The 27,005-nt window shown below is 41.0% G+C and overlaps 1 protein-coding gene across 4 annotated transcripts in view; it reads right to left on the minus strand.

The window, feature by feature from the left end:
- Positions 1 to 27,005, minus strand: part of FARS2 (phenylalanyl-tRNA synthetase 2, mitochondrial) — a 255,170-nt gene that overhangs the window by 85,115 nt on the left and 143,050 nt on the right. For all 4 annotated transcript variants that reach the window (XM_009279173.1, XM_009279174.1, XM_009279175.1 and 1 more), the window contains one exon: positions 1,135 to 1,286. In XM_009279173.1, coding sequence (XP_009277448.1) covers positions 1,135 to 1,286 — 152 coding nt within the window. The remainder of the gene's footprint in view (positions 1 to 1,134; positions 1,287 to 27,005) is intronic.

Genomic DNA, 27,005 nt, shown 5'->3' on the forward strand with positions numbered 1-27,005 from the left:
AGGACCACTCAAGAATTAATGACTCAAAGCTTTCAGATGCCCAAACAAATTCCATTGGCATTTCTGTTTCTTCACACAGCAGAAACAGTCTCATATAACACCACACAAAAAGGGTAAGAAGGAAAAAAAAACCCCAACAAATAAATATTAATCCACTGAACACCATGAAAACTAGGCTATAGAATAATCTATCCATCCGGTCTGCAACACACATCAAATTCAAAAGAACAATAGGGTCAAATACCTGGAGGTAGAAAGAAAAAAAAAAAACCCACACTATAGGTGTTGGGGCACAACACGAAGTATTTTCCTATCATCTTCAAAAAACACTGCAGTTAGGTTTACTACCTGCCTTTCTACAGCACCAAAAAAGTCTTCAAGAAAAGAAATTATTTTAAACCCCAATTTTCGAAAGTTGGGTAGCCAGCAGCATATTTACTTCTTGATTTGGAAACAGCAAATTGATAAACAGTGCATATGTAATAGCTGATACTTGTCAGTTTTTGAGACAACTGATAGTATCAGTTGGACAAGTAACCTGTGCACCCAATGGTTGTCAGTGCTGCTATATCCATAAGAAGGTATTCTGAAGCCTGAGAGACTGATCAACAGCGTAAATAAGTGTCAGAAAGAAAGGAACAAAGTATGTTTTTTTCTCCCTGTTGAACACCAACAATAGTATTCTGCAACAAATCATTATGAGCCCTGACATTTATAGTAAAGGTCTACTAGTGAATCAGGACTAGAAAAAGAAAGGAAGAGAACAGGGAGACAAACACCAGTCACCCAGTGAAAAGCAGGACTAGAGTATCAGACAAGTTATGGATAAGAGTGTCACACACTGGCAGATGTATTGAGGAAGGTAGTTCACTGCTGCTGTGATTAACTGAGCACAACACATTCGGGTTGCGGTCTGAATACCAGAAGCTCAGTACTAGTACAAAACTGAAATATAAGATAATGTTTTTAAGCAAAAATATTTATTCTTGAAAGCGTTGTAAAAATGCTTTGGAGCTAAAAAATGAAATGTGCAAATGCTGTAAGAATCAATAATTTCTTGGTGTACAGAATGAAAATATTCATAAAATATTTATATTCTGACCACACAAAAAATGTGTTAATAGTTTTACTTACTCTGGATGGGTAAATTCATCCACTAGGACAACCTTTTCTATCAGGTCTCCACCAACGGTTCGAGCCAAATCATAGAAATCATTCTTAGAGTATGTCTCAGAAGGCAGCCAAAAGGAGATGTCATTGATCAAAGGTGGGTATCTGCTGAGTGGCTAGAAAAATTAAAAAACATACCTTTATAAGTGGCTGGACTTGGTAGGTATACCTATGACTGTTTTGAACTTGTATAACACACACGGCGCACATTTTAAAAGCTTTCTGAAATGCTTTTTGAAGTGCAAACTGACCTCGTAAACAACTGAGATGCAAGATTTTATACTAGGAAATGTATTTTAAAGATCCCCTCATAACCACTTTGATTCATTCATTCAGAAGAAAAAAACCTTGTTTTGTTTGCTAAAAATCAGTATTTATGAGCCTGCCTGCACTTTTGGATCAGAGCCATTTAAAAGGAAGAGATCATTTTAACATGATTATTCACTGAGTAGAATTGCACTTTTTAAAAGCATTTTTCAGATATTTTACAGAGTCAAAAATTCTTATCACGTCCATGTATAAAATTTATATGTATTTTATATCATTCTTACATAATACATGTTTATTATTTGTACTGGATCAGAGATTTAAAAGGAAGAGATCATTTTAACATGATTATTCACTGAGTAGAATTGCACTTTTTAAAAGCATTTTTCAGATTTTTCACAGATTCAAAAATTCTTATCACGTCCATGTATAAAATTTATATGTATTTTATATCATTCTTACATAATACATGTTTATTATTTGTACTGTCCAATTTCTAAGAAAGTCTTATCAGTAGGCGCCTTCTTATTAAAAGGTTACAATAAGAAACACACTTTGGCTTAAAAAGAGGGATCAGTTCACTTCCCAGTGGTTTTTACAGACATCCAAACATCTACAACAACAAAAAAAGTATTGCTATTAGCATAATTATTAATTCCACAAGTACCACAACAGACCTTTAAACATAAAGGGGCATCTTTGCTGCAGACAGAAAGACGTCATCTTGTGGTCAGAACAGAGTAACTTGTTATTTGCAAAAACAGGAAGAGAAAGAGAAACAAAACAAGACAATTATTAATTTTTCAGTCTTGATGAAACTTCCCTGGAGTCAATGGGTTTCAGATCTCGTCTTTGCTGAGACGTTTCCCCCTTTGAAGAAAAGAAAATGGTAATGCTCTTCTTTCATGCCCTCTAGGTCATGCAATATCTTACTTCTGCCTTCCATTAATGCACTGCAGTTGAAATAAGTACTTTTGCACAAGATTGCTGGGGTCTGCAGAAGAAAACATCTTTTCTTATTTTGCTTATATGTATATGACAGCTGATATGTACACCTTGGTCTATACAGTATATTATCTCACTCAAAAATGTATTCCATGCCCGGGAATGTTTTATGATGGAGCAGCAAAATCCTAAGTGAATACCTGCTAAAGCAATAAACCTGTTAAAAAAGGCAAATTTACAGCATGCTGATTTACTCAAATCCTGTTCTGTACAGTGTAAACCAGTCAATAAATATCTGATAAGGAATACAGTGCAAGTTAAATTAATAACCCACCCCCCCAGTGAATAAAACTGTGAATCACAAATGATTATCCAACTTGCTAAAGGAATAAACTTGTCAAATGAATTCATATCCTGTACCCCAAATTAAAAAAAACTTGCACAATAAATACATCACACAAGAGCTTTTGAAAAAACACTAATGAATGAAATGTAAACATGTCCTCTGCTATACAAAAGTCACAGCTGCAAATGCCGGAGATACTCCTCAGTCAACAACCCAATACATTTGCTAGTGTAAATAAAGATACAATCCTGCAGCAGACCTCTATATTCTCACCTCACCCCTATCTACCACTATATTTACCGCTACTATATTTCAGCAACCTACTGAACACACTTCAAAGCTTGCGGGGACTAATCCAAAACTAATCCTGAACTCCCAGCTTCAGGACATTTAGTTATTCAACCAGAAGATGTGGCTCGTGAACCTAAGCATGACCACTCCATCTGGGCAGGTACCTACTTTCACTCCCACAGGTACAAGGACACTAAAGAAAAATAATTACATGTTCGAGTTACTCAGTAATAGCCTAAACCCCGAAAGGAGCAGAGTACCCACAATTCATAGTGAGTGAGTATTTGCTATCAATTTCAAAAGAAGCAGGATTACGTCAGGCACATGAAAACAGCACTCTCTTTCCCACTTACAAGGGAAAGGACCCAATGTGGTCAGATCTTGCAAACGTACCTGGAACAGTCTGACTTACATTATCAGTGCCATCAAATTCCACGTGAGCAAAGTTACTCAAAGATGTAATAAACTGTACGGTCTGGCTCTCCTGGATTATCAAGTCTATAAGAAAACTGCTTCTTTGACTCAATCCATGGTGTTACTAGCCTAGATACAGAATTGTTGCAATTTGGTGTGTGCACGCATGTGTGTATTAAAAAGATTGGAAGGACAAATGCTTAAAACAGTAAGTGTAACTTTATTATTATTATTAGGTACTAACCTTTTCTCAGAGCCTTATAATGCAGAAAAATCTTTTATGGTAAAAGGCAAGGCAATAATCCCGTATTATACTGTCCCTTCACCACCTGGCTGCAGTCAATATCACTGCAGTAAGTATTATATCAACACTAAAGTTAGTATAAGGATAAAATTCCTAGTTCTCAAACATATTGATCTGTTTGTTGTAGAGCTACATAATTGTTTATTAGCTACACCTAAAACGTGAAGAGCATAGGACAAGAGTCTCCAACTGGCAGATCAAAATGAAATTACTAAGTTTATATCCAGGCACCCCAGCAAATACATACTGTGGTCCAACAGATCCCATTGTCATCACTGTCCTCCTTTCTAAACTCTCCTGCCCTTTAACAACAGAGCAGTCTAAAGCCCATTGACTTTGATCCCTTTCCAGGTTCAAGGCAAACGGCAGCCCCAAAGACTGTTTCCTTATGAATTTACAGACATTTTAGAGGCTCCCCTTGAGAGCAATGTGTTCTTCCCACTACATTTTCTGCTCTGCTCTCACCTCCAGCCACCACTTCTAGCTACGTCCTCTTCACTACTTAGGTGTGCTCCAGCACAAAGCTTGGAGAAGCTAACAGGACACTGGCTGGCTCTGCTGCCTGTGTGTTGGCCGACTCCTAGTATGCTGCCCAAGCCTGGAAGCCCTGCTTGTCCCTCCTTCCACTGCCTGACCACCGCCCTTAGGTTTCTGGGGAGCTGAAAAGAGGTTTGGGAAAAGGTAGAACTGATCCCCCTTGCAGAGTGCTGCCGTGAGGCGCTGGCCAGGCCTGGCGGACAGCACTGCCCATGCACAGACAACTGCACCACTTCTTTGGTCCCATCAGAGCTTTTCACCACAGCGCTACTTTAAATGTTCTATTTACTTTCCATTTCAAACACTGCAGTGCACTATCTTTGACATTTTTCAACAGCCTTGGAAAACAAGAGTGCTTTCCCAGTAATTACACTATCTATAGGACTCCACTGAGGCCATGTTGTAGGGAATATCGCAAATAATGACATTGCATTTTTCAGTCACCCAAGATGAAAGCATTTAGGAGTACTGAATTACTATAATTTTTTTTTAATAATAAAATGGAAGCTTATGATGATCCACCCTCAGTGATACATGTTTAATAGTCATTAGTCACACTTCCTTCTCTGCTTAATAAATAAGCCAAATACTTACTAAAACTGCAAGCTTTTCCCTCTCAGGATGCTAATTTTAGTATAGAAATGAGTAGCTGGACACCAGTGCTCTGCCAGCCTGCCTCGCCCGTGCCTAGATGTACCTGAGGACTGCATCACTGAAAACTCAGGGCTGTGACTCTTCTACATGGGTTTGTGATAGTTTAGAGCATTCTTCATCCCCAGCCCTCTGCTCTACCTTTCTGTCCGAGATTACTGCCCCTGCAGCAGCTGATAAAACAAACACATGCCTGTTCCTCCACCACTGCAGTTCACAGCCCGCCGTAGCCAGCTGCAAATTGCCTCTCTCAGTGGTTTATGCTAATATATGCTGGACGAAGTATTGCAGCAGCTTGAGGCATTGGGGGACAGTTGTCTTAAGCAGCAACAGGATTCACCAGAACTCATCTGTCAGCATAAAATAGCAAATACTTGAGCTCTGTGTACGTTGCCACACCAGGGCACTACTCTGGACACCTTGGCAGTAGGAATCAAGTGGTTACCGTAAGAGTAGTCTCTGTTAGTCCATACACAGCAAAGGATCATCAGCTAGCCTGGATCCAGCTACCTCACAGCTGCACAGGAGAGAAAATACAACACATGGCAGAAGCCCCCACCTCTGGAGGAAAAACAGCTGGGGAATAAGCCAGCACAAGGCCACAGAGTGTCTTTAGTCCAGAGTCCTGAAAAACAGGATGAACCTCAGCACTTTCCACAAATATTTGGCATTAGGGGAAAAAAAAAGTTTTCCCAGATGCAGTAACCGTGAGTGCAACATGCCGAGGGGACAGGAGAAGTTACGTGCTGTGGCTGTTCACTCGGTTCCCTCCCTTCTGCCGGCTGCAGACGGGGGGACAAAATGAACGAGTGACAAACACGGCGGAGGAAAAAGCTGTACCTGTATTTTGACAGCAGCAACACAAACGCAAGGTTAACGATGACACGTACCAAAAACTGGGTTAGCAACTTCACAGCAGCCAAACTATTAAAAAGCCAGCCATGCTTTACTGCCATCACCAGTCTAAGTCAGAAAAATACGAGACTTAGCAGCATCGCGGCTGTCAAGCTTTAACAGTCCTGCATTGCCCATGTTTTGGAGAAATATGTACATAAACTATACTGTTTTAATGCAATGTCATATTCTCATCTAAATGAAAGCTACGGTCCTGTAATTGCTAAGCCTTTCTTAATATATTCCATGGTGAAACAACATTAATTCAGTGTTATCATAGGAAATTTAAACACATAACAGGCATGAAATTCAAATTTGCAAATTTACAACTGTAACTTAGCCCCCTTGCACATAATGAAGTTTCCTGTATTAGTGTGTATGCTCCTAGATTTACACTTTTGTATTTATGACCAGCGTAGACAAATTACGGTTGCTGCAGGAAACATAATTTTGAATTTCTTGGCTGTCATGGCTTAAAATTCGCAGTCACAATGTTCCATTATGATAAGTTTTCTACCCTTCCCTTCACCAAATCAATTTTTTTCTTAGTTGTATATAGTAAATTCTACGTATTCATACATGTATATACACACATATACATTTATGTGTAAACACACACACATATCCAAAGGAGAAAATGGAGAAATTTCAACAGAGAACTTCTATAAAGTCTGATAAGCAGATATACAGATATGTTCCGGGATTAAGCTCTTAAAACCGAAGCAAATGGACCAGTTTGGGATTGATGCACTGCTTTGTCCTCCTGTGGGGAACAGCAGAAGGGCGTTAGCCTCCAGTGGTGCTCCAGGTTTCTCAGGGAATGAACACACAAGTACGATCAGCCCTTTCTGGCCAGCCGTCTTCTCCCCCCAACAGAGCTCTTCACCTCTGCAAGCTCATTATACAGGTGAGGGAACACCATGTGTCCATGGGAACATTGTGTACTCCCTGGATTTCATGGGCGTACAAGTACGATCAGCCCTTTCTGGCCAGCAGTCTTCTCCCCCCAACAGAGCTCTTCACCTCTGCAAGCTCATATACAGGTGCAGGGAACACCATGTGTCCATGGGAACATTGTGTACTCCCTGGATTTCATGGACTCTGCTTGTACATGAACCATTTTGAATGGAAGAGGTTTTCTTTGCGTACGGGTGAGAATGTTCTGTCCTTGGTTTGAATATCATGTGAGCGCCTTTGAGTGTCCCAAATGGCTTCAAACCATTAATTCATTCAATGTGGAAAGGGAAAAACCCTTCACTACTTCTCACAGAAGCAAGGGGAAAAGAGGAGAGAGAACAAGGGAGGCATCAGTTTTCAAATGAACTAAAGGGTGCATTTTTTTCCACACTGTGCATACCATAATTAAGGACCTGTTACATGGAACCAAAAGGAACTAAACAAATCCATGGCAGACAGATCCTCTAGTCACTATTAAACAGAGTGATCCAACTGTATTTTTGGTTCAGCAGCTCCCTCATGGCTTTAAGCAGGATCAGTAGATAAGGATCACACTGTTTTCACACTCGCTCTGGTGTTCTGCTGTTCTCCAAGCGCTTGCTGTTTGCCATCATGGGAGACAGCATACTTGAGCTGGATGGTTAGGTATAACATAACAGGTCTTTCCTCTTTAAGTAAATTGCTTCTTTCATGGCGTTCTGGTAACGACAGTATTACCAAACCAAATCTTCTTTCTTTTTCTAGTTTAGTGATTTCTCATCTTAAAGCAAGTATGAAGGACAGCATAAAGACGTTGAGCTACTGAAGGGAACTGGGTGCACACCACCTTAGATACAACTCCTCTTAGGCATGGCAGCAGTACTATGCAATCAAGTTTTCTAGGGGCTCCAGGGCTGGGGGAAGGATTGCCCAAACATTCCCACAGCCATCCCCATTTTCCTCCCTTTTTACTTTCTAACCAGCCTGGTTCCTTTCCATTCCTAAAGGTTTTAGTTTGTCATGGTTGAGAGAAATGTTTGATTTCTAAGCTGTGTTTAGGAGCCCTGGTTCCGACCCTGCTCCTTCGTTTGAGATGAGAACCCAAGCAACAGCTACCACCGGCCACAAGGAGCATTTGCCTACAGATACTGCAGCTGACTAGACTTGCCAACATACACCCGCAGGCCACATCAATCAAATAATATCCCAGTTTCCACTCCAACTAGTGCAGTTCACAGCCCTTCATGGGGGTGAAAAAGGGGAAGGGATGTCAGACTCCCCTCTAGAGATCAATACCTTGAAGAAAATCGTATGTTTGGCAGAAAGACCGGCTTGTTTGTCAGCAGCAGCCTGCACAATTAAAACAGCATTGGGTTACAAGTCATTGTTGTTCTTCATCTTGGCAAAGCACTCTCTTTGCCTTTACCTCCCTCATCCTTGGGGAAAAACAATCATGGAATTATGGAAATACAGGCAGTACCTTGCAGAAAATATAAGGAAGAAAACGACGTTATCAACAAACACAATATATTAAACTGTTCTCAAAGGTGAAACACCCATTCTAGATCCAGGTTGAGCAGGGACGTGCCATGGGGCACAGACTGTCTTTCTAGGTAAGACTCAGCCTTCAACGTGGGATGAAGCGGCTGCAGCCCCTTGGCAGGAGCTGCAGCTTTGTGCCTGGCCAAATCTGTGGAACAGATCCCTCTCTGCTGTGCAGTGCATGCCACCATCCGAGCTCTGTCCCCTTCCCACCTAAGCTAAGCCCTATGGGGTCTTGTTGAAGATAAGAGTTTCTCTCTTGAGCCATATTACAGGTTCCCTGAAGGTGCAAACAAGAAAGAGTTTAATTGCTTATATTCTGCCTAAGTGGTCACCAGGTAGCTCTTCATATCATCTCATTTAGTCACCTTTTCCAATGCTAGTGAAGCACCTTTGAATAGGAAAAAAAACCCGAAGACTCATCACAAATGCACACACGCATGAACATGCACAAGAACAAATACGGCCTTTCTTGCACGCTAAAAGTTACAGCTTATTATAGAGGAGCCTGCCTGACAAAAGAAAGTCAATACCTAATATGACACTGAAAAATTAAGATGGGTAACAGCCAATGAAAAGATTAAACTTCTTTGATAAGCTGCTCCATCTTTTCCAAGCACCAGGAAGAATGCACAAGAGGACTGGTGCTGTGGCAGAATGAGTAGAAAGCTTGCCGTTAAACATGTTCATCCAAAAGTGATGCTAGTTATTAAGCCTCTGTGGTCCCACCAGAAAGGGACACTGTGTTCTTATGCACAACATTATTTTAAATTGCAAGCATTTTATTTTAAAGTCAAGCTCATTTAAATTTGTCATGGACAATGCTCCAAGTTTAAAGCCACAATACACTTCTCTGAGTGCAAATATGCATTCTAAACTGACCTGTGGTCAAAAAAAATGAGAAACAACGCATGGCTTTTGAGATGCTTTCCAGACACAAAAGGGTCACTTCTATTGCCACTGAAAAGGTTATTTTTATATGATTAGTAAGAAATTGAAAAAGTGCAGGAAAGACATAAAAAAAATGAAAGGATTGACCTAATCCTATTAAAAGCAGAGTTGTTGCAGTGTACACAGCAGAGAGATATTTCCAGATACCCATGCACTTGGACATTTGGATATGCCTTGCCACTTGTGATCTTATTATAAAAACCACCAAAAGATAAATATAAATGATTCCTAAATACCGGTGATGGACTCCCTGCTCTGTGCTTGACTAGTCAAAAATTCTCATTTCCATAGAACAGACAGGACTCACAGGGAGAACCACCAAAAGGGATGTGTCTCTACTACTCACTCCCACATCTCAGCTTCTTACAACCCCCTTTTGAAAGCACCAGGGTGAAGAAGACATTAGCCTGACATGTTCCTATAGCAGTTCTAGGTCTACTGTGGAAAAATATCCATTCTCCTCACGCTTTTTCGCAACCTCCCAGTTGATGGCCTACTGAGCTAGCTGGTTTCACGGCGCTAATCTTCTCCTGTTTCAAACACCCATATACCACTGCAAAACAACTAAAAGCCAAGAAATGCTTTTTCTGGTATCACTTTTCCATTTGAGCAGTTGCTACCAGAGAACTGTTGTGACACAAATGGGAACAGATGGGACAATCTATTTATTATCATCTGTGTCATCACCACAGAAAATGAGCAACTTTGTGTCCTGGGGAAGGAATCCAGTGATTTGGAAGCACCAAAATGGTAAAGCGGATTCTCACACCAAACCTAATAATCAACACTTAGGACTGCCTTTTGCACAGGCTGTCCATATTCTCTCTATCCTTCCTACCCAAATCTCCCACCCCACAGGCAGAATCATTCTATCAGGTTTTTCGTAGCAGAGGTAAAAAGGGCAAAGACGACACAGACCTCAGAAAACAAACTGTGAACAAATAGAGACTGTAGGTACCAATCCTGCACTTTTCTAAAAAAATATCTACCATGCCTGCAAGGAACAGGTGATAAACTGGTATAAGTTAGCAGAAACCCGACTTCTCAGCAGATTCTAAGAATTTCTTCTTCAGCAGTGCTAAGCACCTGCAATTCCTGCAGAAGGCATTGGTTGCTGCAGGCATTCAGTGTTTGCCGTGCTCAGAAGTCAGGTTTCCTTCTTTCTGATGGTTTGGTTTGTATGCTTTTTCTCATTATGCTTAATAATAATGCTGAGATAAATAGCTCAGTGAGGTAAAATACTGCACACATCAACAATTCATATAAAAGATTTATATCTAAATAAAGAATACAAGTATTTGGAAAGAGACTGCAGCAATATGAAGATGTATTTCTTCCAAATACATAGCATAACAATGGAAACAAATTGCACCCAACATTTTATTTCCGCTTAGACGAAAAATCTCATATAAAGCACTGTTGATAATATTTCCTTTTCTGCTCATTAAATCCACCATTCTGGAGAGTTATTGTTTAAGTAGCAGAATCTCCAGAACACCTGAATATGACTTACACCAAAATAAGCTGGCATCACAAATCTTACAGGCACACGCAACACCTGAAAAAGTCCTTCTTCCTGCCTAACAAGCTGTATTTTTTTTTTCTCTCTCCCTCCTAAAAAGCATAGATTTCCAAGACAACAGCAATGATGCTTTGTATTTCTTGGCCAGGTACAACTTCACAAAATGCCCTGGACGTTGCTATGCTACGAAGGAATATCCTCATCTTTCTGCATTTCTTAGACTTATGAGCTAATATGTATTGTCTGGGAAACGCTACTGTAGATACTGCATCATAAAAATCTATGCTCCCTAGGAAATTAAAAGATCTCAACTGCTGCATACAGCAATTTACCTGAGCAGATTACTGGTGGTTTTGAAATATTCTTCATGATTTCCAGTGCCACTAAAATAGCTGGGTTTCCTTCTTTACTGGGGGAAACTGCCCGAGTTGTAATGACTTTTGGAGAAATTCAGTACTTTAGTTTCCAAAGTAGTCAACTTCACTTTTTTTCCCCCTTAATTACTAAATTCATACAAATCACAACCTCCAAAGTGCAAAACCAATAACAGAACACCAGGGTAGTGTAGCAAGCTAAAAAACGTATCTAAATTTGAAGGACAGTAGGTAAGCTAGAGAGAAACAGAAATGAAAGACTCTACTTACTTGTCCAGTACTCAGAAGAGGGAGAAAAGCCTTTAATTTTTCCTTTCAGACAGACCCTGAGCATTCCTAAAGCTATACTCTTGTTAAAGAGCAACAATACTTAGAAACAGAACTACAGAGTAGCCATAAGCCGAGAACAGACCAAGCACAAAAAAGCACAGTAAGCATTTAAGTATGCAATGACAAAATGTAAAGAACGTTTAAATCTCTACAAGCAGAATCCTTGTGCAGAACAGGCATTTCTTTAACGCCTTTTCTTATTTTACAGGAATCAGAAAATGGGTTCACTATTGCTGATTTAGGACAACATGTTATATGGCGGAATAATTATGCAAACTGGATTTAACACATGTGCAGGAGCAGGAGGACGCAAGCAATCCTCAAAAGAGGTGATTTCTTCCCATTATTAATTTTTAGAAAACTGCAAAAACAAATCCTTTGCAGCATATGCACCCCAAAGCGATGCTTACTTGTCACATTCTGTTTTAGGCTGTCACTACTAGGTCCATGTGTGTCTCACACTAGCAAGATGAAGGAAATTGAGGACGGGTATGATAAGAATAATACGGTTCTTCCCAACTGTGCCTTCTGTTGTTTGGCTATTCTCTGTAGCCTAATTCATATTCTGATCAGAGAAGTGGTAGCTGAAAATCAGGGGGGGTTTATTAACACCGTGTACTTCAAAAGGTGCTCCTGTTCACGCATATGCACACATGCACCTAGACTGTTCTCCCCGGCCCTTATTTCCTAGGGACACTCTACAGCTGAGCTGCAATGGCTAATCATGATGCAGATGATGATCGTAGGGGTTTAGGCATGATTTTAGAGACCACTTGATCAAAAGCTCTTTGCAAGATGTATCTTTTGTGTGTAAAACATGGGCACAAATGTTAAAACAGCTATCAAGTAAACTCATCTATGACAAAGCCCATGTTCTTATCCAAAAGTGGCAAAAAGAATTAGAGCATATTTCCTACTGGTTTCAAGATTTCTCCCCCCCCCATATTTCTGTGGTTGTGTATGCATACCAATACATACCTGTATCTCTGAAGACACACACTTGCATAGCATCAGTGCTTAGGCACATTTTAAACAGGAGTTTATTCTTACATCAAATGCATTATGTACACTCACAAAGATGTATTTAACCCTGCTGTAGGCATACAGATATTCAGATTGTGGTAATAACCTAGGACTCCCGGTCAGAAACCAGGGTCTCATTAGGTAGACGGAGCACAAAATGACAGTCCCTCTCCTGAAGAACTTTCTGCCCTAGGATAGTATTGGAGAAGACATGCTGAAGCAGGAGATACAAGACAACTACAACTGTAAACAGCATAAAAAACAGAATTATTGAGTGGGGAAATTGAGTCACTTCTCAGGCTAGGGCCAAAGACTAAAGATAGTTACTGTGCCAACCTCCTAGCCAGAATTCTATTCACCAGACTGTAATTAAACCAATATTGGAAAAATATCGGCAAAAGTGTAAGGTTTACCCTCCTTACTAGCTACATACTTTTATAGACAGTAAGACTGAAAACTCTGAACATCTGTGGATTCCTGCTGAAACCACCAGCAGCTGGTTCTCATAGCTTCACATAACCAATACGAAATCTAGTTATTTTAGACTTCCAGGTTTACTCCTTCACCTAATATTAATTTCATGTGGGTTTCAGCATATATATCACTGCTGGAAATTGCTCCATGGCTTATTTAAGCACTTTGTATAACCATTATACTTCATCATTTGGGATGCAATAAAGATTGGTTGATATATTCAGCAGCAGAATTACTCATTTGTGAGTTATTTGTTTTAAAGAGCCTCAGCCAGTCAAACTGCAAATATATGAGGTTTAGAGATCAGAGCAAACCACAGGAATACATGCTTTTTGAAACTTATTGCACTTTTTGCTAAGTAATCATTTAAATAGTATCAAGTGTACTTTGACTGGGTTGCATTGGCTTTTGCCTACAAAAAAGACATCAGCAGCAAAATTATTCTACTGACAATAACTGTACATTGCAGCAGCATTCGTAACTGGAAATTCATTTTTTATTTACATCATGTTGGGGTGAGCTCAAAATTCAGTCAAGGCTTCAGTTGCTCCTTTTTGTTTAAAAACAAATTGGAAGGAAGTCCCTTCTGGTCTGTTCCCAGTTGCTGGGAATATCTTTCACTTGTATTGACGACACACCTGCTGGGTATACCACATTCTCTACATATTCATCCATCATCCTCTAAACTAACAACATGCTCTAAATTCAGCCACACCTGAGACAGACATTCTTGATGCACTATTTTTTTTCTTTTGCTTGTGCCAAAGCCTTTCATGGGATATGCTGTCAATGTTATCACTCTTGAAGACTTGAGAGGCTGGGTTTCTGCCATTTCGTTCCAACTTTCCAGACTACAGAGGCAGGAAAAAAAAAAGTGATCTTGACTCTTTCATTTGTTTTTGAACAGGCAACATTCCTTTTTTATGTGAAAGTATTTTTACATTAATTGCATGGAAGGACAATGGCAAACACCTGTTTGGGAAGATATGGAGAGCCCAATTTGAAATCCATGGGACACATCTACAGACTCAGTGGCCTTTGGATCTCGTGAGCGTTGCACAGTTGTGTTTCACTTAGGATGCCACCATTAGAATCTAAGTGACAAAACACTTTCAACAAGAACAGTTGTATGTCTTCATCCAAGTTACTCTGTCCGTTCTTCTCTAGTCCTTGACTTTTCTTTCAGTTACTTCTGGACTCCTTCCCTTCTTTCCTCCAGGACTGAGCTTCTGGCTGTCCAAGGTACATGGAAGGAAAAGGTAGAAGACTCCCAGCTAGCAAAGGCTCCTCTTTCCACCCAGGCTGCTCACTTCCATCACTGATCCATGACCTTTCCTTTGTGTTGTTTATGCATTCAGGCCACAGTGCTGCAGCACACTACCCAGAGGCAAAGCCACCTTACAGGTTTTTTTTCCTCCCATCTTTTCCCAGTCACTTCTGGCTTTATGCTGCCTCCAAAAAGAAAAGTGCTGTCTCCTCAGTTTTGCTGAGGGCATGGGGCAACACTGAGAAATGGATCAGGGAAATGATATGGCTTTAAGGAACCACAGAGGAAAAAGATCCACCTCACAGTGTAGCCACATAAGTAGCTGTTGCGGTACAGCTGAACAGCAGAACAGTACATGGGTACATGGGAAAGAACAAAAAAAAATTATGCTTCTCATTCTGATACTGTAAGAACCAAGGCTCTGGGAACAAGTGGTACAGAGCCATCACAAAACCACCAAAATCCTTCAAATGGAGAGAAGTTTCAACTGCTGTCTCTGACTGGACCTGCAGTCAAAAGAGAGGACATCTTCCAGGTGGACACACTGGTATTTCACATTGCAAGCTTCCAAAAACCCCCATGGCACTCTCTAGGTTTGTTAGTAAAACCCTGGACCTCCCACGTAGCTAAGAATTTGAGGAAACACATAATTACATCCAGGTTTTAGAATCGCCTGCCATGTCATAAAACCTCTATTGGTGATTTAACTGTGTGTTAGCATAGAAAACTGAAAGTAACAATGAAATATTTTGCTCTTTGTACATATATATACACACGCATACACACATACTCCACCCACTCTAAACAAATTCCAACTAGGACAGTTGTGTACAAAGCAGAAAACTCATAACATCCAGAAAGAACAGCTCAAACCAGCTATTTTCCTTCAAGTCACCACCAGCAAAACCAAATCTGCTATTGGCATGTGACAACTTAATGGAGGTGAACATGAGAGTTTTCAAATATTCTAAGACTGTGAAAACAACCTAGAATTATTTAAAGTATTTTCAAGGAACACAAGTGAAGGAGAGGAAAAGAGCTATGTTTTTGCTAATGAATATCATAGGCTTCTCTGTACATCTGACTGTTATCAAGGTGGCTGCTAGATGGATGACATGGATTTACCTCAGCCTTTGGTGCTCCAGCAGACAACAGATGGAGATACTACGTAAGGTAAGTATCACTAACTAATCTAAGCACAAAGAGCGACTGACATTTTTCCAAGCACAAGCAGAAAGGAATTAAACTATTGCTGATTTGTCCAGGTTCAATGGGAGGCTACCAGTAAGACTAGATTGCGGTGGGTGGGCGGAGGGATGGAAACAGGGTATGAGTGAAAACATGCATCATCAGTAATAGCTCAAAGGGTAGCAGCTGGATTGCTGGGAACCACATCCCTCGTCAGTGGTTATTTTTACCAAGAGTTTCAGTAGTATCATCTCAGTGCAGCCTTAGTCATGGGCCTGGGTTCCAGCACACTAAATGTTTCACAAATCCAGCATCAAAATGTAGAGTCCAGTGATGGTTCCTGCCCCTAACAGCTGATGTGCTAACTGTATGACAAATGACAACAAGCAGATGAAGGCTGGAGGAAGAGTCCACTGGAATAATGAAATTAAACTCATAAAAATGACAGACAGGTCTCTTGGCTCTTCACCACTTCAGAAATCTGCTGCCAGCTGTTTTGGTAGGCATTGCAAGAAACTGTGAGTTTGTGAAGGAGAGGTTTGAAAAAGAACAGGAAAGTGGGTATCACAGAGAGCTCTTCCCCAGTGTGAGAAGCAGTATCAGAGAAAACCCAAAATGCTCACATGGGCATTTAACAAATGGAAAGAAATGTTGAAATCACTGTCCAGTTTGATGTAGGCATCAGTTTCTGCATAAGGACTAAGAGCCACCAGGTGAGAACAGGCTATGAAGAGCCTTGACAGTGAAGAAAAGTAACATCTCCTTGATAAGCCACAGAAGGGATAACAAGAAAACATGCAAAGAGAAGAGGTCAGCTCTGCTGAGAAGGACCTGGGGGCTCCTGGTGGACAGCAACTGGGCATGAGTGCGCCCTGGCAGCAAAGGTGGCCAAAAACATCCTGGGCTGTATCAACAGGAGCACAGCCAGCACACCGAGGAGAGTGATTATCCCTCTTTACTCAGTGCTCATTAGACCGCATCTAGAATACTGCATCCGGTTTTGCCGCCCCCAATACAGGAAAGACAGTGACAAACGAACAATTTCAGCAATGGGCCACCAAGAAGGTCAAGGGGCTGAAACGCTTGCCCTGTGAGAAAAGGCTGAGGGAGCTGGGTTTGTTCAGCCTGGAGAAGAGACAGCTTCAGGGGAACCTAACAGAAATCTGCAAGTACATATAAGGAGGTCATCAACAAGACAGACCCAGGCTTTTCTCTCCCATGCAAGGATGAGAGGCAATGGATGTAAGTCAATCAAGAGAATTTCAGAATGGATATAAGAAACAACTTTTTCACCATGAGGACAGTCAAGCAGTGAAACAGGTTGCCCAAAAAGCTTGTGCAGTTTCCATCTTCAGTGGTTTTCAAGATCCAGCTGGATAATGTCCTGAGCAACCTGGCCTGACCTCAGAGCTGACCCTACTTTGAGGAGGAGGTGGGACTACAGATCTCCTGAGGTCCCTTCCAAGCTGAATTAGCCTTAGATCCCAAGACTATGAAGGTGAATGAAAGCCAAGGTAAAGATGTGGTGGGAAGATAAGACAGGGTACTCCTTTGATTCCCATATTGCTGTTCCTAGCACACTGAACTAATACAGGTAACACTCTTCAACACCTTCCCATATCTACACTTCTGTACAGTGTCAGACACAACCTCTCTTTTAAACAAGAGATAGACAGTCTGTAGAACCAGTAGCTGTGGTAAGTATCCTCACTCAGGTTTTACTTGGCGAAATAAAAAGCTAAGAATAGCCAGAGAAAAAAAGCACTGAATGTGTCTGGAAAACTCATTTCCTTGAAAGGCTGAGCACACAGGTCCAGTTGTGCTCCAATGAAATGGCATGTGTGTCTGAGCATCTATTTACTATACCATATGATGAAAAAGCCACTATGTTACTCATTTGCAGTTTACTGGTATGTAAGCTGCTTATTTTTTAGACCTGGACTTAAAAGTCCACAAAATTAAATTAGGATAGGATAGCATTGGATATACCAGTTTTCATCACTCGTCTTCTGTTTTTGAGGTATGCCTGAGTTTTGGAGAGCTGCTATAAATGTTTCAATCATTAGTCTCAGACAACACATTCCTTGCTTTCAACACTACCCCCCACCCCCACACCGAGACTGATGGTAATGCTTTAAAGTGCAGAATTGCTTTAATTGCTTCTGGTCATAATTTTTGTGGTCACTCATACTTCTTGATTTTTCAAAAGGAGATCAAGAGTAGATGTGCACAGTATAAAGTCTGGGAACACTTTCTGATTGATTTAGAAAAAGACTTTTGCATCAGTCTCAACGTTTTTTTGCCTTAAACCTACGCTCCTTTTCTGTGTCTTTCTCCTCTTCCCGTCCCCCCATCTTGTTTAAACTTTCTCTGTTTGCCCCCAGACTTTTTCATATTGCCTCCAATACCCAAAGTACAGCTCTTCTCTCTTCTACTTTCCTCTTACTTTGTCTTATCTCAGTGGTTTGTTTTTTCTTGTATCCAGCCTCATGTGACTGTCCATCCACTCTCTCTCTCCTCATTTCTGAGCCTCTATTTTCTTCTTTCATTCCCGTGTTTTCAGGCAATTGTCTTTAGTTGAGAATGGGAAGTCCTGTTTACTCTCCAGATGCTTGCTTGTTGACTTTCTTTACCCAAGTGTTAATTAGTAAAACTGGCTTGGATCAAAGATTTTGCAAATAAAGTTTACAGTTTGTCAGATTAAACTCTTATTGCTTATAACAGCCATTTTGAAAGTTTCCTCTGCTTCAGCCCTGCAAGGCGCTGATCACTCTCAGTTGGATCCCAGGAAGTACAGAGATCTCTGACCTGAAACTATTTAGGCATTTAGGTTATGTTTGACTGAGCACAGGAACTATCCCATTGATTTAAATGGGACTACTCTCAAGTTTAAAGCTCAGCGTGTGCTTCAGTACTTTGCCTCACTGGGGCCAGAGGGCTCAGGTTCCTAGAGCTTCAATACCAGCACTGGCTACAAACGATACAAGATATAACATCCTGATGAGAGAAGACTTGATGATCAAGTGATTTCTAATCCAATCGTGCAGCTTAGTGCAGCATCTCTGCAATGAAGAAGATATTTTTGCCTTCTTTCCATGACTATTCAACACTAAAAAAAAAAAAAAAAAAAAAAAAAAAAAAAAAATTTTTCTTTTGCTTGTGCCAAAGCCTTTCATGGGATATGCTGTCAATGTTATCACTCTTGAAGACTTGAGAGGCTGGGTTTCTGCCATTTCGTTCCAACTTTCCAGACTACAGAGGCAGGAAAAAAAAAGTGATCTTGACTCTTTCATTTGTTTTTGAACAGGCAACATTCCTTTTTTATGTGAAAGTATTTTTACATTAATTGCATGGAAGGACAATGGCAAACACCTGTTTGGGAAGATATGGAGAGCCCAATTTTAAATCCATGGGACACATCTACAGACTCAGTGGCCTTTGGATCTCGTGAGCGTTGCACAGTTGTGTTTCACTTAGGATGCCACCATTAGAATCTAAGTGACAAAACACTTTCAACAAGAACAGTTGTATGTCTTCATCCAAGTTACTCTGTCCTTTCTTCTCTAGTCCTTGACTTTTCTTTCAGTTACTTCTGGACTCCTTCCCTTCTTTCCTCCAGGACTGAGCTTCTGGCTGTCCAAGGTACATGGAAGGAAAAGGTAGAAGACTCCCAGCTAGCAAAGGCTCCTCTTTCCACCCAGGCTGCTCACTTCCATCACTGATCCATGACCTTTCCTTTGTGTTGTTTATGCATTCAGGCCACAGTGCTGCAGCACACTATCCAGTGGCAAAGCCACCTTACAGGTTTTTTTTCCTCCCATCTTTTCCCAGTCACTTCTGGCTTTATGCTGCCTCCAAAAAGAAAAGTGCTGTCTCCTCAGTTTTGCTGAGGGCATGGGGCAACACTGAGAAATGGATCAGGGAAATGATATGGCTTTAAGGAACCACAGAGGAAAAAGATCCACCTCACAGTGTAGCCACATAAGTAGCTGTTGCGGTACAGCTGAACAGCAGAACAGTACATGGGTACATGGGAAAGAACAAAAAAAAATTATGCTTCTCATTCTGATACTGTAAGAACCAAGGCTCTGGGAACAAGTGGTACAGAGCCATCACAAAACCACCAAAATCCTTCAAATGGAGAGAAGTTTCAACTGCTGTCTCTGACTGGACCTGCAGTCAAAAGAGAGGACATCTTCCAGGTGGACACACTGGTATTTCACATTGCAAGCTTCCAAAAACCCCCATGGCACTCTCTAGGTTTGTTAGTAAAACCCTGGACCTCCCACGTAGCTAAGAATTTGAGGAAACACATAATTACATCCAGGTTTTAGAATCGCCTGCCATGTCATAAAACCTCTATTGGTGATTTAACTGTGTGTTAGCATAGAAAACTGAAAGTAACAATGAAATATTTTGCTCTTTGTACATATATATACACACGCATACACACATACTCCACCCACTCTAAACAAATTCCAACTAGGACAGTTGTGTACAAAGCAGAAAACTCATAACATCCAGAAAGAACAGCTCAAACCAGCTATTTTCCTTCAAGTCACCACCAGCAAAACCAAATCTGCTATTGGCATGTGACAACTTAATGGAGGTGAACATGAGAGTTTTCAAATATTCTAAGACTGTGAAAACAACCTAGAATTATTTAAAGTATTTTCAAGGAACACAAGTGAAGGAGAGGAAAAGAGCTATGTTTTTGCTAATGAATATCATAGGCTTCTCTGTACATCTGACTGTTATCAAGGTGGCTGCTAGATGGATGACATGGATTTACCTCAGCCTTTGGTGCTCCAGCAGACAACAGATGGAGATACTACGTAAGGTAAGTATCACTAACTAATCTAAGCACAAAGAGCGACTGACATTTTTCCAAGCACAAGCAGAAAGGAATTAAACTATTGCTGATTTGTCCAGGTTCAATGGGAGGCTACCAGTAAGACTAGATTGCGGTGGGTGGGCGGAGGGATGGAAACAGGGTATGAGTGAAAACATGCATCATCAGTAATAGCTCAAAGGGTAGCAGCTGGATTGCTGGGAACCACATCCCTCGTCAGTGGTTATTTTTACCAAGAGTTTCAGTAGTATCATCTCAGTGCAGCCTTAGTCATGGGCCTGGGTTCCAGCACACTAAATGTTTCACAAATCCAGCATCAAAATGTAGAGTCCAGTGATGGTTCCTGCCCCTAACAGCTGATGTGCTAACTGTATGACAAATGACAACAAGCAGATGAAGGCTGGAGGAAGAGTCCACTGGAATAATGAAATTAAACTCATAAAAATGACAGACAGGTCTCTTGGCTCTTCACCACTTCAGAAATCTGCTGCCAGCTGTTTTGGTAGGCATTGCAAGAAACTGTGAGTTTGTGAAGGAGAGGTTTGAAAAAGAACAGGAAAGTGGGTATCAAAGAGAGCTCTTCCCCAGTGTGAGAAGCAGTATCAGAGAAAACCCAAAATGCTCACATGGGCATTTAACAAATGGAAAGAAATGTTGAAATCACTGTCCAGTTTGATGTAGGCATCAGTTTCTGCATAAGGACTAAGAGCCACCAGGTGAGAACAGGCTATGAAGAGCCTTGACAGTGAAGAAAAGTAACATCTCCTTGATAAGCCACAGAAGGGATAACAAGAAAACATGCAAAGAGAAGAGGTCAGCTCTGCTGAGAAGGACCTGGGGGCTCCTGGTGGACAGCAACTGGGCATGAGTGCGCCCTGGCAGCAAAGGTGGCCAAAAACATCCTGGGCTGTATCAACAGGAGCACAGCCAGCACACCGAGGAGAGTGATTATCCCTCTTTACTCAGTGCTCATTAGACCGCATCTAGAATACTGCATCCGGTTTTGCCGCCCCCAATACAGGAAAGACAGTGACAAACGAACAATTTCAGCAATGGGCCACCAAGAAGGTCAAGGGGCTGAAACGCTTGCCCTGTGAGAAAAGGCTGAGGGAGCTGGGTTTGTTCAGCCTGGAGAAGAGACAGCTTCAGGGGAACCTAACAGAAATCTGCAAGTACATATAAGGAGGTCATCAACAAGATAGACCCAGGCTTTTCTCTCCCATGCATGGTGCGAGGATGAGAGGCAATGGATGTAAGTCAATCCAGACCCAGGCTTTTCTCTCCCATGCAAGGATGAGAGGCAATGGATGTAAGTCAATCAAGAGAATTTCAGAATGGATATAAGAAACAACTTTTTCACCATGAGGACAGTCAAGCAGTGAAACAGGTTGCCCAAAAAGCTTGTGCAGTTTCCATCTTCAGTGGTTTTCAAGATCCAGCTGGATAATGTCCTGAGCAACCTGGCCTGACCTCAGAGCTGACCCTACTTTGAGGAGGAGGTGGGACTACAGATCTCCTGAGGTCCCTTCCAAGCTGAATTAGCCTTAGATCCCAAGACTATGAAGGTGAATGAAAGCCAAGGTAAAGATGTGGTGGGAAGATAAGACAGGGTACTCCTTTGATTCCCATATTGCTGTTCCTAGCACACTGAACTAATACAGGTAACACTCTTCAACACCTTCCCATATCTACACTTCTGTACAGTGTCAGACACAACCTCTCTTTTAAACAAGAGATAGACAGTCTGTAGAACCAGTAGCTGTGGTAAGTATCCTCACTCAGGTTTTACTTGGCGAAATAAAAAGCTAAGAATAGCCAGAGAAAAAAAGCACTGAATGTGTCTGGAAAACTCATTTCCTTGAAAGGCTGAGCACACAGGTCCAGTTGTGCTCCAATGAAATGGCATGTGTGTCTGAGCATCTATTTACTATACCATATGATGAAAAAGCCACTATGTTACTCATTTGCAGTTTACTGGTATGTAAGCTGCTTATTTTTTAGAGCTGGACTTAAAAGTCCACAAAATTAAATTAGGATAGGATAGCATTGGATATACCAGTTTTCATCACTCGTCTTCTGTTTTTGAGGTATGCCTGAGTTTTGGAGAGCTGCTATAAATGTTTCAATCATTAGTCTCAGACAACACATTCCTTGCTTTCAACACTACCCCCCACCCCCACACCGAGACTGATGGTAATGCTTTAAAGTGCAGAATTGCTTTAATTGCTTCTGGTCATAATTTTTGTGGTCACTCATACTTCTTGATTTTTCAAAAGGAGATCAAGAGTAGATGTGCACAGTATAAAGTCTGGGAACACTTTCTGATTGATTTAGAAAAAGACTTTTGCATCAGTCTCAACGTTTTTTTGCCTTAAACCTACGCTCCTTTTCTGTGTCTTTCTCCTCTTCCCGTCCCCCCATCTTGTTTAAACTTTCTCTGTTTGCCCCCAGACTTTTTCATATTGCCTCCAATACCCAAAGTACAGCTCTTCTCTCTTCTACTTTCCTCTTACTTTGTCTTATCTCAGTGGTTTGTTTTTTCTTGTATCCAGCCTCATGTGACTGTCCATCCACTCTCTCTCTCCTCATTTCTGAGCCTCTATTTTCTTCTTTCATTCCCGTGTTTTCAGGCAATTGTCTTTAGTTGAGAATGGGAAGTCCTGTTTACTCTCCAGATGCTTGCTTGTTGACTTTCTTTACCCAAGTGTTAATTAGTAAAACTGGCTTGGATCAAAGATTTTGCAAATAAAGTTTACAGTTTGTCAGATTAAACTCTTATTGCTTATAACAGCCATTTTGAAAGTTTCCTCTGCTTCAGCCCTGCAAGGCGCTGATCACTCTCAGTTGGATCCCAGGAAGTACAGAGATCTCTGACCTGAAACTATTTAGGCATTTAGGTTATGTTTGACTGAGCACAGGAACTATCCCATTGATTTAAATGGGACTACTCGCAAGTTTAAAGCTCAGCGTGTGCTTCAGTACTTTGCCTCACTGGGGCCAGAGGGCTCAGGTTCCTAGAGCTTCAATACCAGCACTGGCTACAAACGATACAAGATATAACATCCTGATGAGAGAAGACTTGATGATCAAGTGATTTCTAATCCAATCGTGCAGCTTAGTGCAGCATCTCTGCAATGAAGAAGATATTTTTGCCTTCTTTCCATGACTATTCAACACTAAAAAAAAAAAAAAAAAAAAAAAAAAAAAAAAAAGAGCTTCACAATGTTCTGCAGAGTATACAGACAAACCTGAGATGATATACAGCACTGTAAAGGTTTTATTGACATTCATTTAAGATGATCTACGTAAGTCACTCATAAGAAATTCAACCTTCCCAAAGTCATGCCAATAAAATGTTTATGCTACACCACCATCTATTCTCTCTTGTACCTCCACATGCATACACACACATTATATATCTTCAATTACAGTAAAACTAATTAGACAATAAATCACAGTTGAGGCTGTACCTCATTTGTTCAGACATCCAAGTTAAATTTACATACTAATGTTTGCATATTTGCCTTTAATAGATGCACTATTAGAAAGTAAACATAATAAATGAATAACCATTTAAGCATGGAGTTACCTAATCTTGATGAAAAATATCTGAAAATGTAGAAGCCAGTGAATCTATTTACTTTTTTATTGGAAAATAAAGCTAATCACAGACTAAGAAGATAAATATAAATTATATGGAGTAGCATACTAATGATGGATCAGACAGACCCACCCTGTGCAGTGAATGTAATAAGATCAAACTGTTTGAAATTGCTGGCTTATACATTAGATGCTCTCCTTCTCAAGCATGGAATAAAGGATATAGACTAAGACGGTTTAATTTGCAAAAGTTTCCCCTTAGACCTGCCAGTGCATTTTATTTTCGGCATCTTCTAAAGCTTCAGGACAAGCTATGTCTCCCAGCAACCATCAAGTATGTGAACAGGAAAGATGCACAGGGATGATGACCGTCTCAGAAAACTGAAAAGTGCACAGTAAGGTAAAAAAGTGGTACTGTGTAACTGCGTGAACAAGAAGGCTTACATACGTAGTGAACAGTGCAAACTGGGCTACTGGATAAATCCTTTGTCATTAGAATAGGGGCTTAATCCCTATGGCACACTGAGCAAAGGCAAATGTGAGGCCCAGCCTTTGCTGTCTTGCACAGGAGAAAGATGAGCTGACTTTGATTTCCTTTCCCGTATAATGAATCACTTTTTTCCACCCAACTACATCTTCCTGAAGATACACTTTTTCTCATCTCTGCTAACCTTGACTGTTCACTTTTCAAAGCAGAAACAGTGTCCTAAGTTAGGGCCACATACATCATTCTGGCTAAAGCTGTGCGGGAGGTGAGCAGTGTCAATTCAAGCTGCTTGTCAACCCTCCTCACTCCACTGCCAAAGATTACTAGCCCCTCAGGTCTCCCAGCAGAGCTGCTCTAGGAGCTTTGTCTATCCTGGCGCCATCAGAATGATCCTGGTTAGAAAGTCTATTGTTTTGAGTATTGAAGCTAACAGGTTATTATGAAGGAAATGAGTTTGGAGAGACTGCATGTGCCAGCAGATACAAGGAAGGAGCAGCCGCCGGAGATGATGGAAGGGGGTGGTAAAAAGTAGGTGGTGCTAGGCTTATTGCAGATATTGCAGAATATTACAGATATTGCAGAAATGAGGGAAAGAAGAAGAAAGCAACTCCCATAATCTGACAGAGGGAATCTGCAGTTTAGCTAGGAATCTGATCCAGGTTCCCTTTGTACCCGTGCTTCCCTTAGAACATCGTGAACATGCTTCCACTTGACCTCGGTCCAGGCCACAAGGTTCATCTGCAATCGAAATAAATAATTATTTAAAACAACAGCAGCCACAGCCACCAGCAGCATCAAATGAAAGTGACTTTGCAAGGAGAGAATGCATCAGCAGTCAATTGACATGACATGCCACTTGCTCGCTGTGGCAGCGAAATGATGGAGGTTCCAGGAACCATCCTGCCACCAGAGCCCATTCATCTTAATCAACACCTCTGGGCACACCGCACTTCATCTGAACTGTGAGTGCCTTCCTTCCCTAAACGTCGTTTCATTTTTGTACCTGTGCTTGAGAGTTGTCAGCCCATGGACACATCTTTTTTTTGTAAGAACGCTGGCTCAGCATGAACTGGAAAGTGATTACGTGCAACTATGTTCAGAGACCTGACGAACACAGATGTAACCGAGTGTACTAGATCAGATCCAAGCCATTTGTTTTATTACATTACACCTTGCAGGTGCTTAGTCTTTCCTGCCCCGTCCATCCTCAGCCTTTCATTTCACAGCCTAAGCAGAAGCCCTACATAAGTGATTGAAGGCAAGTTACCAGCCTCTGATCCCCCACGCTGCTGTGACTTGTGTCAAATTACCGCTAGAGTGATTTGGTAATCCAAATCAATGCAATAATCTGATCTGTGGGGAGCAGCACTCTAACACTGCTGTGCTGAGTGGCCACAATGGCACAAGCACTGTCAGCTTTTCCCAGAAGCTTTTTGACCTACTGAAGCCTGCACGCATATATTGAGCAACTGATGACACAGGGAAAAATCTGACACATTCAGGCTGTTAAAAGGCACAAAACATATACTTTAAGTCCCAAGAAAATGCTCCAATTAAACTCCATTTTTGAACAAGAGTATATTTAGCCCAGCTATTATTAAAGGTTACTGCTATGTAGTGTGGACTTCATGCATTTGAAGAGCATTTTAATGAACAGAAAGAAAAATATTTACGTTGGTGGATAATATTCAGATTATAAGAAAGGATGGGGGGAGTATCCAAAGGTTGAGAGGTCTATCTCAGTTAAGTACATAAAGGATGGACATCTACCCAGGCTGCCTGAGGCTGCAGGATTCAATTTGTCTAATGAAAGGGTCTCAAAACACCTGGTCTGCCTTGGTTCAGTTCAGTCAGGCTGAAAAGTACTGCATGAACTTGCATGTAGAAAATTTCACACTTTTTTAATATCCATTGAGATTTCTTACAAGATCAACACTGGAAGACAGGCTAAAAGTTTTCTTCCAAATACAATATGAATAAATCATGTGATTCATTAATTACGACTCTTTAGAAACTAGACAGGTGCAGAAGGTCTGCTAACTTGCTTTTATAACATACCTGAAAAATACCACAGAACAGAAAGAAAGAAAAACTGGCTTGTTAACCCCCCATCACCCGAGACCTTATGGTATCACCAAAGATTATTTCACAGTATTCTAATTCGAAGGGTCATTAACCCTTTAAAAAGCAATGCCAGTATGTACTAGAAGTATGTACAGTACTGAGCTCAAAAAAGCTCAGTGTAAGATACCAGATGAAAGCTGGATACAGATTTCCTTTTAAACAAAAAAACAAGCTTGCCTCTAGTCTCTTATATTCAAAGACAGAGTTGAAAAATATAAACTAAGAATTAGGGAGAATTATTCTACCAAAACTGAACATGGAACATTGTCGTGGTTTAACCCGAGCTGGCAACTAAGCACCACCCAGCCGCTCACTCCCCCCCCAGTGGGATGGGGGAGAGAATCGGAAAGATAAAAGTGAGAAAACTCGTGGGTTGAGATAAAGACAGTTTAATAGGTAAAGCAAAAGCCACACACACAAGCAAAGCAAAACAAGGAAACCATTCACTACTCCCCATCAGCAGGCAGGTGTTCAGCCATCTCCAGGAAAGCAGGGCTCCATCACGCATAACGGTTA

This window comes from Aptenodytes forsteri, unplaced genomic scaffold, assembly GCF_000699145.1.
Source record: "Aptenodytes forsteri isolate BGI_AS27 unplaced genomic scaffold, ASM69914v1 Scaffold81, whole genome shotgun sequence".
NCBI classification, from domain to species: Eukaryota; Metazoa; Chordata; class Aves; order Sphenisciformes; family Spheniscidae; genus Aptenodytes; species Aptenodytes forsteri.